A 13,623-nucleotide genomic window follows, 5' to 3' on the forward strand; every position below is an offset into this window, starting at 1 on the left:
CTGGTTCTCCTGGTAACATTGGAAAGCCATCCCCAGCAATACTATTATTCCCAAGTCTGGTAGCAAAAGTGGACAGAGAATCAAATCCCTTGGATTCAAATGAATCTACCATAAAATGTATCCCAGTTATAATGATTTGCTGGGTTTTTTTTTGGCAGGAAAATTGCACCTAATTACATAGATATTAATTGTAAATGTCCTTACTCCAAGGGGCCATAAGCTTTCCTTACATATGTTAGAGCTTAAAGGGATTATGTGTCAACATATGTGCAAAACAATGTTCATTTAACAGGAATCTGATTGGCAGTGTTAAGTCATAAACAATACTTTAAAGCATTATTAGCTTAATGCCCCCTTCACTTGCAATGTGAGGCAGTGCAAACTTGAAAACAGACTGTGAAAATCCTTAACTATACTTTCTCAGTAATGTCTTGTTCCTCACCTCTCTGGTTAGTACAATAGCTCCATCCAAATTCCAGCCAGTCAGAACCATGCTACAGTACACACAAGAACAAGCACAAAGTATAGACAGGAGGAAAGTAAGAGCAGGTATTTTCCAACTCTTTCTGTTGACACAAAATACTTTAGAGCCTATATTGTCCTAGAAATAGCTTTTTTTTTTTTTTTCAGTTTTCCAATGAGTGATATATGACAATCACAGGTTAGAACCTAGTATAGTACTACCACTTACTTCCCAATAGTTTATTGTTGAATGTTTTAAGAAAAGTGCTAGATCCCATATAAGACATTTTAAGAAACCCTAAAACAATAGTCAAATTAAACTGCATAAGTAATGGGATATTCTTCAGAAAGACTGCTACAAAAGATCCTCTTTTCAAGAGATTCTCTTTGACATCATCAGGGCAACTGAACACCGAGGAATGTTTGAGATATTTTGCTTGAATTGACAAAGTGTGGTATAACTTCTCTTGACTTTGGCTTTGTTGTTTGTTGGTTTGGGTTTTTTTTCCTAAAGCTCAACAAAATAATGTATTTTTTATACCTACATATTTATTTATTTTTGCCAATATATGCATGAGGAATGTAATGAAGTGGCATTGTGCTGCAAGTAGCTCAGCAGATGTTGAAATCAGTTCCAGTTCCTGAAGACAACTTCTTGACAACATAGTCTCAACATTCACAATAACTGAAACATGTGGGATTCATAACATCATCCTTATAAATATATACTCTATCCCGCTCTGTGTTGTAAACCCTCAGCCTTACTTGTTTCCTTGTACTTTATGATCGTATGTGCCTGCATGCTTATAACCAGATACATATCCTGAGTTATCCACCAGATCTTCTCGGCCAGCTCTGCCTTTTCCTTTCCCACTGGCATCAAACCTCTCTTTGTGAGAACCCGTGAATTTTGAAGTATCTGTAAGGCGTGAAACAGTTGGAGATGCAACAGTTTTCTATTGGGGAAAAAAAAAAGAAACAAAACAAAAAAGACGTATCAGAAATCAGCTATTCTTAATACAGATATTTTTACATGCTACCAATATTTAAATCTTTGCTAATGACAAAGACTATGCAAATACCTACTTCTTCCCAGAAATAGGATACAAAAGATGTTTGTTTCTTGCCTTTACATACAATGACAATAATAATATAGCAGAAAAGGAAATAGCACAAATTATGTCAAAACCTTTTGGAAGATACTTTCAGTATGAGATACTTTTAATTAATAATCAAGTTCTAAGCACCAATGATATGAAGAAGTTTCATCTTGATTTCACATTTTGAACCGTGTTCAAAATCCATTACGTCAACATGAAAGTATAAAAGCCTGGCTCCACCAATATAGAAAAAGTATTCCAATACAACTAGAATACGTTGCTTCAAAAGACAATTTAATTCTAAATTCTAGTATTCATGAGATAAGTAACAAACTGGAAGAACTGAAAGTAATGTCTAATATTAGGAAATTAGCAGTCTGTGAAATGGCACTGAACAAAGACGTTTCTTCCAGTGAGTCATATCAGGCTCTTCAAAAATCAGTTTTGTTGTCATTGAGACAAAAAAAATTTGACTACAGAAACAAAAAAAAAAATTATTTCACATAACAATATAGAACCATGATAATCTCTGTGCTTGAACTAGGAGCAGCCTCTTTGATCCTTCAATGTATATTTTAATTTTATTTATTTATATTAATTAATTAAATTATATTTTAATTTTATTTATTTATTTAGAGTCAGGTGAAGGAAAAACACACTAGACTTTTGAGCTAAAATGAACAAAGAATGCTAAAATCTGGGCATTTTTTTATGTGCACCACCTGTCACTATCTGAAAGAAAAAGACCACTGGAGCATTCTTTGCTCAAAACAGCATTACTAAATGACCTTTAGGGGCTTCTGCCTTGTAGTCTTAAGAGTACTATTCACAGAGGTGGAATAGTTTCTATACTGAAAAAATAGGCATCAAGACAATGCTTAGGAAGAAGTATTGGTCTAATACATACAGTTTACTTGCTCACATGGACCTGGTAGCACCATTTAACCAGGAAAACTCCAAATACAAGACAAGGGCAATATATTCAAGATGGAGTTAATTAAATCATATTTGCTTTCCTTGTATTTAAAAACCATTACTTGATAGAAAATCACTTGTGTCTACACTTGCATATACTCTCTACCATCACATCCACAGAGAAATCTCAGAAACTCTAGTTGACTGCCCTTTCCTTTACCTAGTTCATTCTCAGGACAGACTGCTGTTCTGAGAATTTGTAATGGTAAACTTAATCACTATTTGAAAAAGAAAGACTACAGCTTCTGCTCCTCTGTTTCAAAGGTGTGGCATGAAATGTATGAAGTTTTCCTCAGTACACAAACTACAACAAAAACATAATAGAATTTTTGTACAGCAATGTATTTAGTAACATACTAAATACTAGTAACATAAATAAAACTTGTGTGAATGGATAGAAATGCACACATATTAACAGGTAAGAAGAAACAGTAAAACAAGGACTAATAGAATGGGTCATGTCAACAATAAAGGATGTTCCCAGAAAACTATTCCCAGTTGTAAACTTGAGAAATGTGGTGTTTATATCAAGACACCTGCATTCTGGTAAGACCTCAACACACATGACTTATAAGGTGCATCTTTACAAGACAGCAGCGTGCCACACAAGCCCTTCCTTTTCCTATAAATATGTAGACATGTTTCTAACCAACAAAGAAAATGGAGGATGGGCAACAGCTTGGCAGGTTAAAAAATATTATATTTTTGTCCCAAAAAACAATTAAGCAAAACCTAAAACCACATGGAACACACGGAGCAACGGAACAGCACAAATCCCAGGCAAGAGCAACAGTGATCCCACATCAGGTGGTCTTTCATCTCAAGATGGATCAGAATGCTTCCTGCATCACAGGAGTCATAATATGTGAAATGAACATTAAAGGCAGTAGCTGCAAGGCAAACATTTTTTTCTCTAGATTTTTTTTTTACTGAGTAAGAACTGCAGCCTTTTCCTAAGTTGTATGTCAAGTCACTGATGTGCCCCTTCCCACATATGACAGATTATTACAATTGAAATCCTGTTGATTTGCTCTTGGCAAAATTCCTACAAAATGGGAGGCTCACCTTGTTTCCAACAATACAAAATCCAAGCAATGTTAATTCCTTGCACATTATGCTCTCACTCCCTGAACTGATGTATCTATATAAAAGATCAGAGATGAGATGCCACTACAAGGATATGCAGAACGCCTTATTTCTCCTTTTCCTTCTTTGTTATGATGAACATGTATACATTAAAAAGAAAATATTCCTTTTTTTTTTAAGGTGGGGTGAACATTTTTAAGATTGTGCTAAGATGCTTTCATTCAAAAAAGTATTTGTAAATACAGAATAGAATATATAACAACTTCATACCCATCCTGGGCTCCTCAACCACACGCAGCTAGTGGTATTTATATCACAGAATCATAGAAAAGTCCTGTTACTGAGCACTACTGAAAAAAAGCCTTGCTTCATCATCACTGCACCCTCCCTTCAGGTATTTATATACATGGATATAGGATTCACCCTTGAGCCTTCTCTTCTCCACATTACACAGTCCCAGCTCTCTCAGCCTTTCCTCACAGGATATATGCTCCAGTCCCTCCATCATCTTTATGGTCCTTTTCTGGACTCTCTCCAGTAGTTTATCAGTCTTCTCCAGGGAACCTAGAACTGAATGCAGGACTTCAGATGAGATTTCACCAGTGCTGAGCAGAGGGGAAGGAACATCCTGTCTGCCTGGCAATACTTCTAATGCAGCTGAGATACCAGTAACATTCCATACAGCAAGAACACCTCTCCGGTTCATGTTCAGCTTGGTGTCCGTGAGCACTCCCAGGTCCATTTCAACCAATCTCCTTTCCATCTGCATGGCCCCCTGAACGTACTGGTGAATGGGGCTCTTCCTCACCAGTTGCAGAACTTTGCACTGCTTGCTGAGCTTGCTGAAGTTCCTGTCAGCCCAGATCTCCAGCCTGTGAAGTCCCTCTGGATGGCCACCATCCCATCTGGATGACCTATCAGGCACTCCTCCCAGCTCTGTGTCATCAGTAAACTCACTGGAAGTATACCACACCCAATCATTAAGATGGTTAATGAAGATGTTAAACAGGACTCGACTCAGTATGGACCCCTGGGGTACACCACTGTTTTGCAACCTCCAACTAGACTTTGTACTGTTCATCAACACCCTCAGGGCCCAACCATTCAGCCTGTTTTCAATCCACATCCAGCTACTACAGCATCAGCTTGAGGGGCTGTGAGACTCTTGTAAGAGACCACATCAAAGGCCTTACTGAAGCATGGGGTAGACACTGTACTACTCTCTTCTTCCCTTGTCTACTTGGGTAGTCATTTAATTGTAGAAGTTTACAGGTCAGTCAAGTACAACTCTCCCTTGGTGATCAACCATGCTGATTACTTCTGATGACTTTCTCTTCTTCATGTGTTTGGATATGATTTCTAGGACTAGCTGTACCATTACTTTCAGTGTCTTAACCTGAAAAGTTTATAATAAAGATTCTTCTGTGAGCTGATGACTTATTTTTAGTGAATAGCCTTTATAAACTGAATGTGCAACCAACTGTTCTTATCAAAATGTTTTTTTTTGTTTCTGAACATAACCAACTATGCAGATTAAACTGGCTATTGAGCAAAAGGCAAAACCAATAGAAAGGGTGGCTGTGAGCTCATTCTCTACAACCCATCTGCTCATTATTGCACAAGGGTATGGCGAGGCAAATAAAAAAAGTGGGGGGTGGGGGGAGAAAGCTGACCATCCTTCTTAAGTGAAGAAAAATGTAGGAAGAAATGTAGTGAAGAGCACAAAGGGCTGGATGAGAAGAGTTTCCACAATAGCAAGTTAGTCTCTCCCTTCTTTTTCACAGTGAATCACATAAAAATGATTCTGCCATGTCATACAGCAATTCTGCTTGCACTGTTTACTATCTAGAGTAAGTTATATAATATCTCTAGTTACATTATTCTAAAGGCAATAAATTCCTTGGGGCCAACCTCCTCATTTTTTTTTCTCTGAGACCACAGAAGCCTTCATTTTCCATCTCTTATTTGCACATACAGTTAACCACAAAGTTTGCATATCACAGAAGGTGCCCATGAACTTCAATTTTTTTTTTATTTAAAAAAAACTTTGTCTTAGGAAGAAAGTTTTACTAAGCACAACAGAATGAAACATAATAATTTAGTGTTCCAAATTGAGTTTATTCATTTTTTTGGCATTTTTTCTTCAAAATTCAGTATTTTTCCTCACTTTGTGTTAGTGTCTACAAAGAAGTGCTGCTAAGATAGCAAGGGGCTTGGAGCATGTGACATACATGGAAAAGATGATGGGAATGTGTTTATAAAGACTCAGAATTGAAAAGGGAGAAACAAATCTTATTCCTGTCCTCAAGAGAGTGGTTATATTAGAAACAGAGACAGTTTAGAAGTAAACAATAATGGGCATGATTTGGAAGATACGAAATTCCAACTAGACACGTGAGAATTTTTCACCACTGTGGTTGGTCAAGCCTGGAAAGAGTGGGGGATTCTCTGTCCCTGAGGATTATCAAAACTTAAAATGACTAAGTTACAGAACAAATTAGGTTGGAAAGAACCTTTGAATATGAGTCTTCATCTAGCATAAGGCCCTGCTCACAGCAAGGCTCAAAGCGGCTTATACAGAAACTTCTCCAGTTAAGTCCTGAACACCTCAGAAGTCCCAGAGACTCCATGGGCAACTTATTCCAGGGTCTGACTACACTGCAGGTAAGCAAAAAAGCCAAAACAGTCCTACATCTCATCTAAATTCCCTATTACCAATAGTCCAACTTCTGTCTGAAGCAGCCCTCTTACCAGACAGGAAGTGAAAGCTGTTGTCTTTAAACTCTAGAAACCTTAACAAATGCCACATTCCTCCCTTCCCCTCTCTTGAGAAAGTCAGCTCTGCAAACTTACAGATTTTGCTTGCTACCTAAAGATAACTAATGAATCAAGGACCAGTTTACAGAGCAAGCAACACAGTCCATTTCATTATTTTCAAGAATTTGAATTAGTTCCAGAAATGCATTATCAGTCCTTAGGAAACTGAAATGAACTACAGTAAAAAGGAAATGAGAGCACAGAAGTCAAGAACATGTATTTTGTCTACTGTAGTACAGAAGTATATAGCTGTTTGCCAAAGGAAAAATATATGAAGTGAAAGCTCTGCAGCTGCACTGGCTTGGCTTGTTTGCGGCAGGAAAATTGTATTGATTTTATAGACTGAAAAGACCCCATAAAGTCAAACTTTCAGTGGAGTGGTTCCCAGTAATGCCACTCAGATGATATAGCACTGCAAGTCCTAATTCTATATACAGTACTTAAACCTTCTAATTTTTTAGGAGTCCAGTCAGAACTAGAGAAAATACATCAGAAAGTTGCCTTATATGTGACACCACTTTCAGCAAGAAATTCACGTAAATCTGTCAATTCTGCCTGACCCAGGTCTAGCTCCATCAAGAGAAGACCATGTGACGTCCAGCCATAAGGGCAGATCAGGTGTTATTTGGCAGCCACAAGAGAACCCTCCCTTTCCTCCTCTCTAAGATTAGCCCCTTAACTTCAGCTCTCCAGCATTTCAACAGTCTAAGTCACTGCATAATCCCACCTCATGGGATCTAGCAGCCTGATTAATATGACCTCGCACAAAAACAGTGTGCCAATACTTCTCTGAGGAGTTTTTCTTGTTGGTGGTGAATACAAAAAGAAAGGGAAATATATTACAAAGACCTTTTTTTTTTTTTTTTTTCAGTGAGGGTGCTGCTGAATCCTTCTTCAGTTTAATGTTACAACCAGTCTTTAATGAGACGTGGTCCAAAACTAGATGCTGTTAACTTAAGCCTTTACATAGAGTACCATCCCTCTTCCTAATTTTTTTCATGTATTTCCAAGAGCCTCTATTAATGTATTTTCAAGAGTCTCTATTCATCCAGTGCAGCACTCCAGTCAGAAGAGCAGTGTTAACACATCTGCACAATCCCAGTGAATCACATCTCTGCAACTAATTTGCCCTGCTTTCCCCATACGATATATGATACTGCTTTTGTGTGCAGGCATTAGAGACGGACCCCATGTCCTGCTGCATTTATAGAAAGGCAAAAACCTCCCTTGTCAGGCCTGTCGCCTAAACATATCTGCTCTGCTCCTTATGATCTTTCACCTTCAGGTTATGGCAACCTTCCATACCCAGTCTAACAGTCTTCTCAGCAGATCAGTAAGCTTAGTTTGTAAAGATACTCTTGTTCTACTTTGTTAGATTTATTTCATCCCTGCTGAGTAGCCCTCATTTCTGTGGTCCTGGAAGCCAAAGCCCCATCTTCAAGAGAAGCCACACAGTCCACTTCTACCCAATCCTTCCTCCTCCTGGGATTGGCAAGACAAGATCTCAGCTCCTTACCCATCACCCTCATCCCTAAAGCTCTGTAGTTCCTCTTTATATGTGTCAGGGTTACCTCCAGAGCAGTACTCTGGGTACCCACAAGGAAGAGAAAGAGGAAGAAGAGGTCCGTGTGAGGAAGATGGACAAATTTTGGCCGTGCATCTGCAACAATCCCAGATCCTGGCACCTACCAAGCAGTAAAACTCCTGAGACATCAGGTGAGATCAGAAAACACGTGTCTTGGTCATCCATAAGAAGAATCTCCAGTAATGTTCTGTGACTGGTACCCATTACTCCTGACTCATGGTACAGCACTGTTGCCAGAGTATAGTGTCACCCATTCAGGGAAGTGTAATTGCACATGAGATATTTGGGGTGGCAAAATCTTCTGTGACTGTTCACTCAACTCCTTTCCAGATTTTCACTAACAGCTCATGCTAAGGCCTGATATATCTACAAATCTGTGTCCAGCCAAGGATTCATTCAACCAAGGATTCTTAAAAGAAGCTGTCTGTCCCCACAGTGTGAGACAGTGCTGGTCAACATTATCACTCATTTTCCCTTTTTTGTGTGAACACTAAATTCAGGCTCAGCTGACTCTGATGGGTCTTGTTGATCCTCACCAGATCTTAGGATACTATATGTATTCTGAAATTGAACAATTGCAGGTGGAGCAGATCTGTGAATTTTTGTTGCCAGAAGCCACCAGCTTTCAGCCTTTTCTATCTCAATAACCTCTGTCCACTTGGTCTTCAGTTGTCACTCCTTCCTGACTTTGTGTAGCTTGGGTTTTCCACAAATGCCATGTCAGTCTCCTCCTCATCTTCTCCTGCCATCTGGAATCTCAGGACTTCGACCACAGCACATCTCCCACAAGAGTGGCCACCACCGCCCTGACCTCTGGGAAGATACATGAGCTCTCTGAAGCATTCAGGGTGGATATAGGACTTCTTCCTAATAGAGCCAAAGACTCTGATGTGCTAATGGCAGTTCTGCAGACTTCTATATCTTAATGGAAGTCCATGTGCTGGACAGCATCTCCTGCAGCTTTTTCAGACTACCACTGTATAGTCTTCAAGCAGATCCACATAGTCTTAAGTAGAATTCCTAGTCCCCTTTGCACTTCTGCAGCAACAAGTGTTTTGTCTCATTTACCACACTCTGTGGGCTTCACTCTGGCTTCCTTACTCTTGCCCTAACAGGTATGTTTTGGTGAGAATATGGTCTTGCCCACATCAACATCTCCCTGAGCACCCATCATCCAGCTTTTCAAGTGCTGCTGCTGCTGTACTGCCCTGCCACCCATAGTCCTCTCACCATGGATCTCACTGGATTGAGCCCTGAACAACCTGATCTGGCTTTAAGTTAGCCCTCTTGTGAGCAGAAGTTTGAATGAGATCATCCCAGATTCCTTGCACTTGAAATTGCTCTGCATTTCTACGTCAAAGACCCTGATGAATATACACTGAAGTTCAACTGGTTTTATTTTAACAGCAAACAATAACCAAGGTAAGGATCTGTTCCCCAGGAGGTGTAAAAATGCATATAGCATTGTTATGGCACACAGCTCTTGGTACAGGAAAAGAGAGAACCTCAGTTTTGCTCTTTGTAACCTTTGTGTAGGAATGAGGACAATTAAAAGGCCTTAGAGTTCATTTACATGTCTGTTTACAAGCTGTCAAAGTTACATGACCTGCACTGTAGATTCTATTCAGAGATCACCACCAAGTGAGCTAATAAAGCCACTGGCTTCATTAACCCGTATCACTTTCCTGTTTTTCTTCCTGTGTGACAAAGTCAATCATACATGTTCTGTTCCCAGATTAGAAAGCAGCCTAAAATTCACTTGGTTTCAATGGCTGGCTGCTGAGCCTTCTCAACCACATCAACAGCAAGCAGGGATTTTTGTAATTCTATGACATTCTGAAGGAGAAGAAAAAATAAACAGAAGAAGATAAAAAAATCTTCTATCACTTCTGTCCTAACATGCACTAAAATCCTCATTGTCTGATGTGAAGGTCAACTTTCTAACTGTCCTGCTGAAGGAGTGCTTTCCGCAGGCTGCCATTTAGTCCACACATACTGCCCCTGCCCCCTACCTCCCCAGAATACCCAGTACAGAACATGAGAAGAAGCTAAGACATAAAATACCCCACGTGCTGCTGAAGTATTATCCACAAGCTTCACTTAATCATACTTTCAATTCCTTCCCTAATAGGTTTGGAGTAATGTGTCAGTAGTCACAAACTTTTCTGAGACCTGAACCTGAATCTACATGACCTGTAGCAGAGTTTTACAGAGCAGGGCACACACTACATGGCATGACTGACTTACCTTAGAACTTTTAAGAAAAGTTTAATGTAACTTTATCTAACCATACAGAAAGGAGCACAACTTAAAATTTCCACAATATTAACTTCCCAAAGTAAACAAAGCATTAAAAGCTTGTATGGAGAATTCATATATGCACTCCTGTGTAGGAATGCGCCCCCTAATGACAGAGTGGCAAAACTAACCTTTGTCCCTCAAAAAAGGAAAGAAGCCCAGAAGCTTCTCTCAACTGTTAGGTGGAAAGCCACCTTATAGGGCCTCAGGGACTTCACCAAACACTAGAGAACATGTAATTGGATAGAAGCCAAAAAGTCCCGCCTGATCAATCAAGTAGAAAAGAACAGAACAAAAGAGAAGAGGGGCTTTTGTGAAGTGTTTCTACCAGGGGCAGACCTCTGTACCTGGCTCGAGTTTTTCTATTTGTTATTTTGCCTTTTATTAAACCTTTTTTGTTTCTAACACCACAGCAGAAGCCATCCTGCTTATTTTATGCCCCCAAAGCTGTAGCTGAGCTATCCTTGGGTGTAGTAAGTGTTTTTCTAGGGCTTATGAGAACTGGCCCGGGGCAAACAACTTAATACTCCTGGGCTGCAGAAGGAGAGTGTCCATCTATTCATTTATTTATTTTAATGTCTTTAATTGCCAAGTTTGTGGGTCTTTTTTACCATCCAGGAACTAAATTAGCATGAGAAAACAAACATGACATTTGGTTTTATATACACACACACTCCCAGCCTGCAATCTCCCTGCTTTTTAAGCTCTGCCTCCTGTCCCTTACTTTTCCAGGTAGCAGAAGAAGATATTCTGATCGCCCTTTCCTAACTTCTTCAACTCTCCCCAGAACAGGATATATTGAACAGTCAAGCCTCACATCTTTGGCTCATATTCCCCTCTGCTCTTCTTCTCCTGCTGCTGGCACACTCATATACCTCTGCTGAACCTTTATGAAGCTACTTTGCATCTGCAAAGCTCTCTCATCCATGCACCCCACACAGAAAGACACTTTTCCCTTAGTATCAGATACTGCTCATTTCAATATCTGCCTGCTGAAATACCAAAAATGGAATCAGGAGTGAGGCCTAGAAGAATGTACACAATTTGAAGGAAGAATCCCTGTACAGATGAAGAAGTTATTCAAATTCATTAACGTAAGTGAAGAACAAAAAGGAAGGTTTAAGTCTGTATCAAAATTACCACTTGTTTTAAATGAGAGTAGAAGAGTAATAAAATAAAATCTTGCAAAAAGCTGACTTATTTTACAACTCAAAAGAGTTCTTTCCACTTGATATTTACGCTGATCATTTGTAGAGAACCAGTTTCTGAAAAGATTATACTTTCATTCACAGCTTTACAGGCAAAATTCAGGAGGATCACAAATTTTAAGCAGATGAACTAAACTGACAGAACTATTCGAGCTGATGGTAAGCACTCCAGTATTTCCTAAAATACTGGATAAAAGCTTGCCTAGCCTGGGCATCTAAAAGGACAACCAAGCTAATGTACAGTATGCTTTATAGCTCTCTTTTCACATACAAAGCTTAATACCAGTATTTTAAAATTAAAAAGAAAGAACATTGTAGCTCTGACAGACTTTGAACAAACAAGAAACAAAGATGGGACCACATGATAATTATTCCCAGATTTCCAGTGTTCTGGGATTCACATGGTGTAAATAAATGTATTTTAAGATGCCTTTGCTTTTTGGTGTTTCACAAAACATCTTAAAACTTTTTATTGTGGCTCCAATGTCATTATACCCTTTTTGATTTGGATACACCACTCTTCATGAACATTTCATTGTTCTAAGCATACACAAGAGCTCAGAATATTCCTGATGTGCTACTACATGCTAGTACAATTCCTAGAAGGAGCAATGACAGTACCACACAAGAACACACAGTAGCGCAATACTCAGTTGTTGCATAGTCTTTTCTCCAATTTTGCTTTGCAATTGCCTTCAGGCTCACAGAGAAATTGGATTTGTGGATTGTAGAGGGAAGTGGTGAACATAACAACACTGCAATAGGACAAAGGACAGGTAGAAACAATCTGTCCATTAGACCAGTAACGTACCGTTACTCCAGTTAAACCTGGGCCTTTTCCTTCAATTAGTTTATACATTTCTTGAAGTGCTTCCTCATCACTTTTGCCTTTAAATCGCTTCTTGGAGAGTTCTTGAAGAGCTTCCTTAAACTGCTCAAAAGTAATAGTTCTTACAGACTTTCCCCTGTTGAAACACACAGCAATTGAAAGAAATTACAAGGGAGCACAAAAGCATTTCAAGAATAGCAGAATGGTTTCAGTTTACCACAGTGAACAACAGAAAACTGCAACAGAACAGGAAGACCCATGCAGCCCATTTATGATGTCAAAAAAAAACATATCCCAGGAATATCACTTTATTTTTATATGTACATCAGTAGGATAGCACTTCATAGATTTCCCTTGATGAATGTTCAGAAATAAAGAGGAAATAAAGCAACTGGGTTTACTGTCAAAATGCCTGCAGCTCATCAAATTAAATACAGTCTCATTTGGTTGACCACTTATAATGCCTGCACGTATAAGACAGGATCTGAAGCATCTTAGGTGAGTCTTTTTATTTACTAGTTTTTATTCCTCTTTGAATAACTTGTTATCATATTACTTATAAGTCACTATTCATGTGTTCACAAATAAATTAAGAATTATTCTGCTATCGTGTAAAGCAAACTACTGAAAAGCATTAAAATCTTGAAATTCCTCCTCGACTGAAGACTGACAAGTTTTTAAATAACACATTTAAATTCAATACCTATTTTCCTTTGTAGACCATCATCTTCAAAAAACATTTAAAGGTATGCAGAAAACACAATATAGTAGCCTGGTAAACTCATAAATTTTGCTGTACAAGTGTGTGGTGCAAATTCTGATAATGGGAAATTCCCACTTTACAAACACCAGTTTATACTGTCATTCCTGCAGATCTTTTTTGGTCCATCACACCAAAGGTTTCAGTTGATACAACTCTTACAAAGCATTCACTACAGTGATATGTTTACCCAAAAGGAGGTTAATGCATGTCTATTTTCTAGCATTTTAAAATATTCAGTTTAGGCAGGAGATAATGTTGCAGAGTATGCACTGCTCCACTCAATTCCCTAATATTAACCTAGTTTTAGTGTTCCTCATTTTAAAATTCAGATATGAAGCAACAGCATTAGTGAGTTTACTCACCATTAAACAAAAACCAACTATTTTTACGAATTACAGCAGAGACAAACCACATCTTTTCCTGTATTAGTAAACTACAGATTCTCTGATCTTTATAATAAGAATTTACACTCCAAAATTTAGCCATAGTTTAGCAGATCA

The 13,623-nt window shown here is 38.6% G+C and overlaps 1 protein-coding gene across 3 annotated transcripts in view; it reads right to left on the reverse strand.

Annotated features, from left to right (window-relative positions):
- Window positions 1–13,623, reverse strand: part of LOC121349259 (tubulin polymerization promoting protein) — an 84,255-nt gene that overhangs the window by 29,769 nt on the left and 40,863 nt on the right. For all 3 annotated transcript variants that reach the window (XM_041459501.1, XM_041459502.1, XM_041459500.1), the window contains exons 3-4: window positions 12,343–12,496; window positions 1,228–1,418 (exon numbers count right to left, since the gene is read on the reverse strand). In XM_041459501.1, coding sequence (XP_041315435.1) covers window positions 1,228–1,418; window positions 12,343–12,496 — 345 coding nt within the window. The remainder of the gene's footprint in view (window positions 1–1,227; window positions 1,419–12,342; window positions 12,497–13,623) is intronic.

Source organism: Pyrgilauda ruficollis, unplaced genomic scaffold (genome assembly GCF_017590135.1).
Source record: "Pyrgilauda ruficollis isolate IOZ18807 unplaced genomic scaffold, ASM1759013v1 scaffold137, whole genome shotgun sequence".
In the NCBI taxonomy this organism is placed as follows: domain Eukaryota; kingdom Metazoa; phylum Chordata; class Aves; order Passeriformes; family Passeridae; genus Pyrgilauda; species Pyrgilauda ruficollis.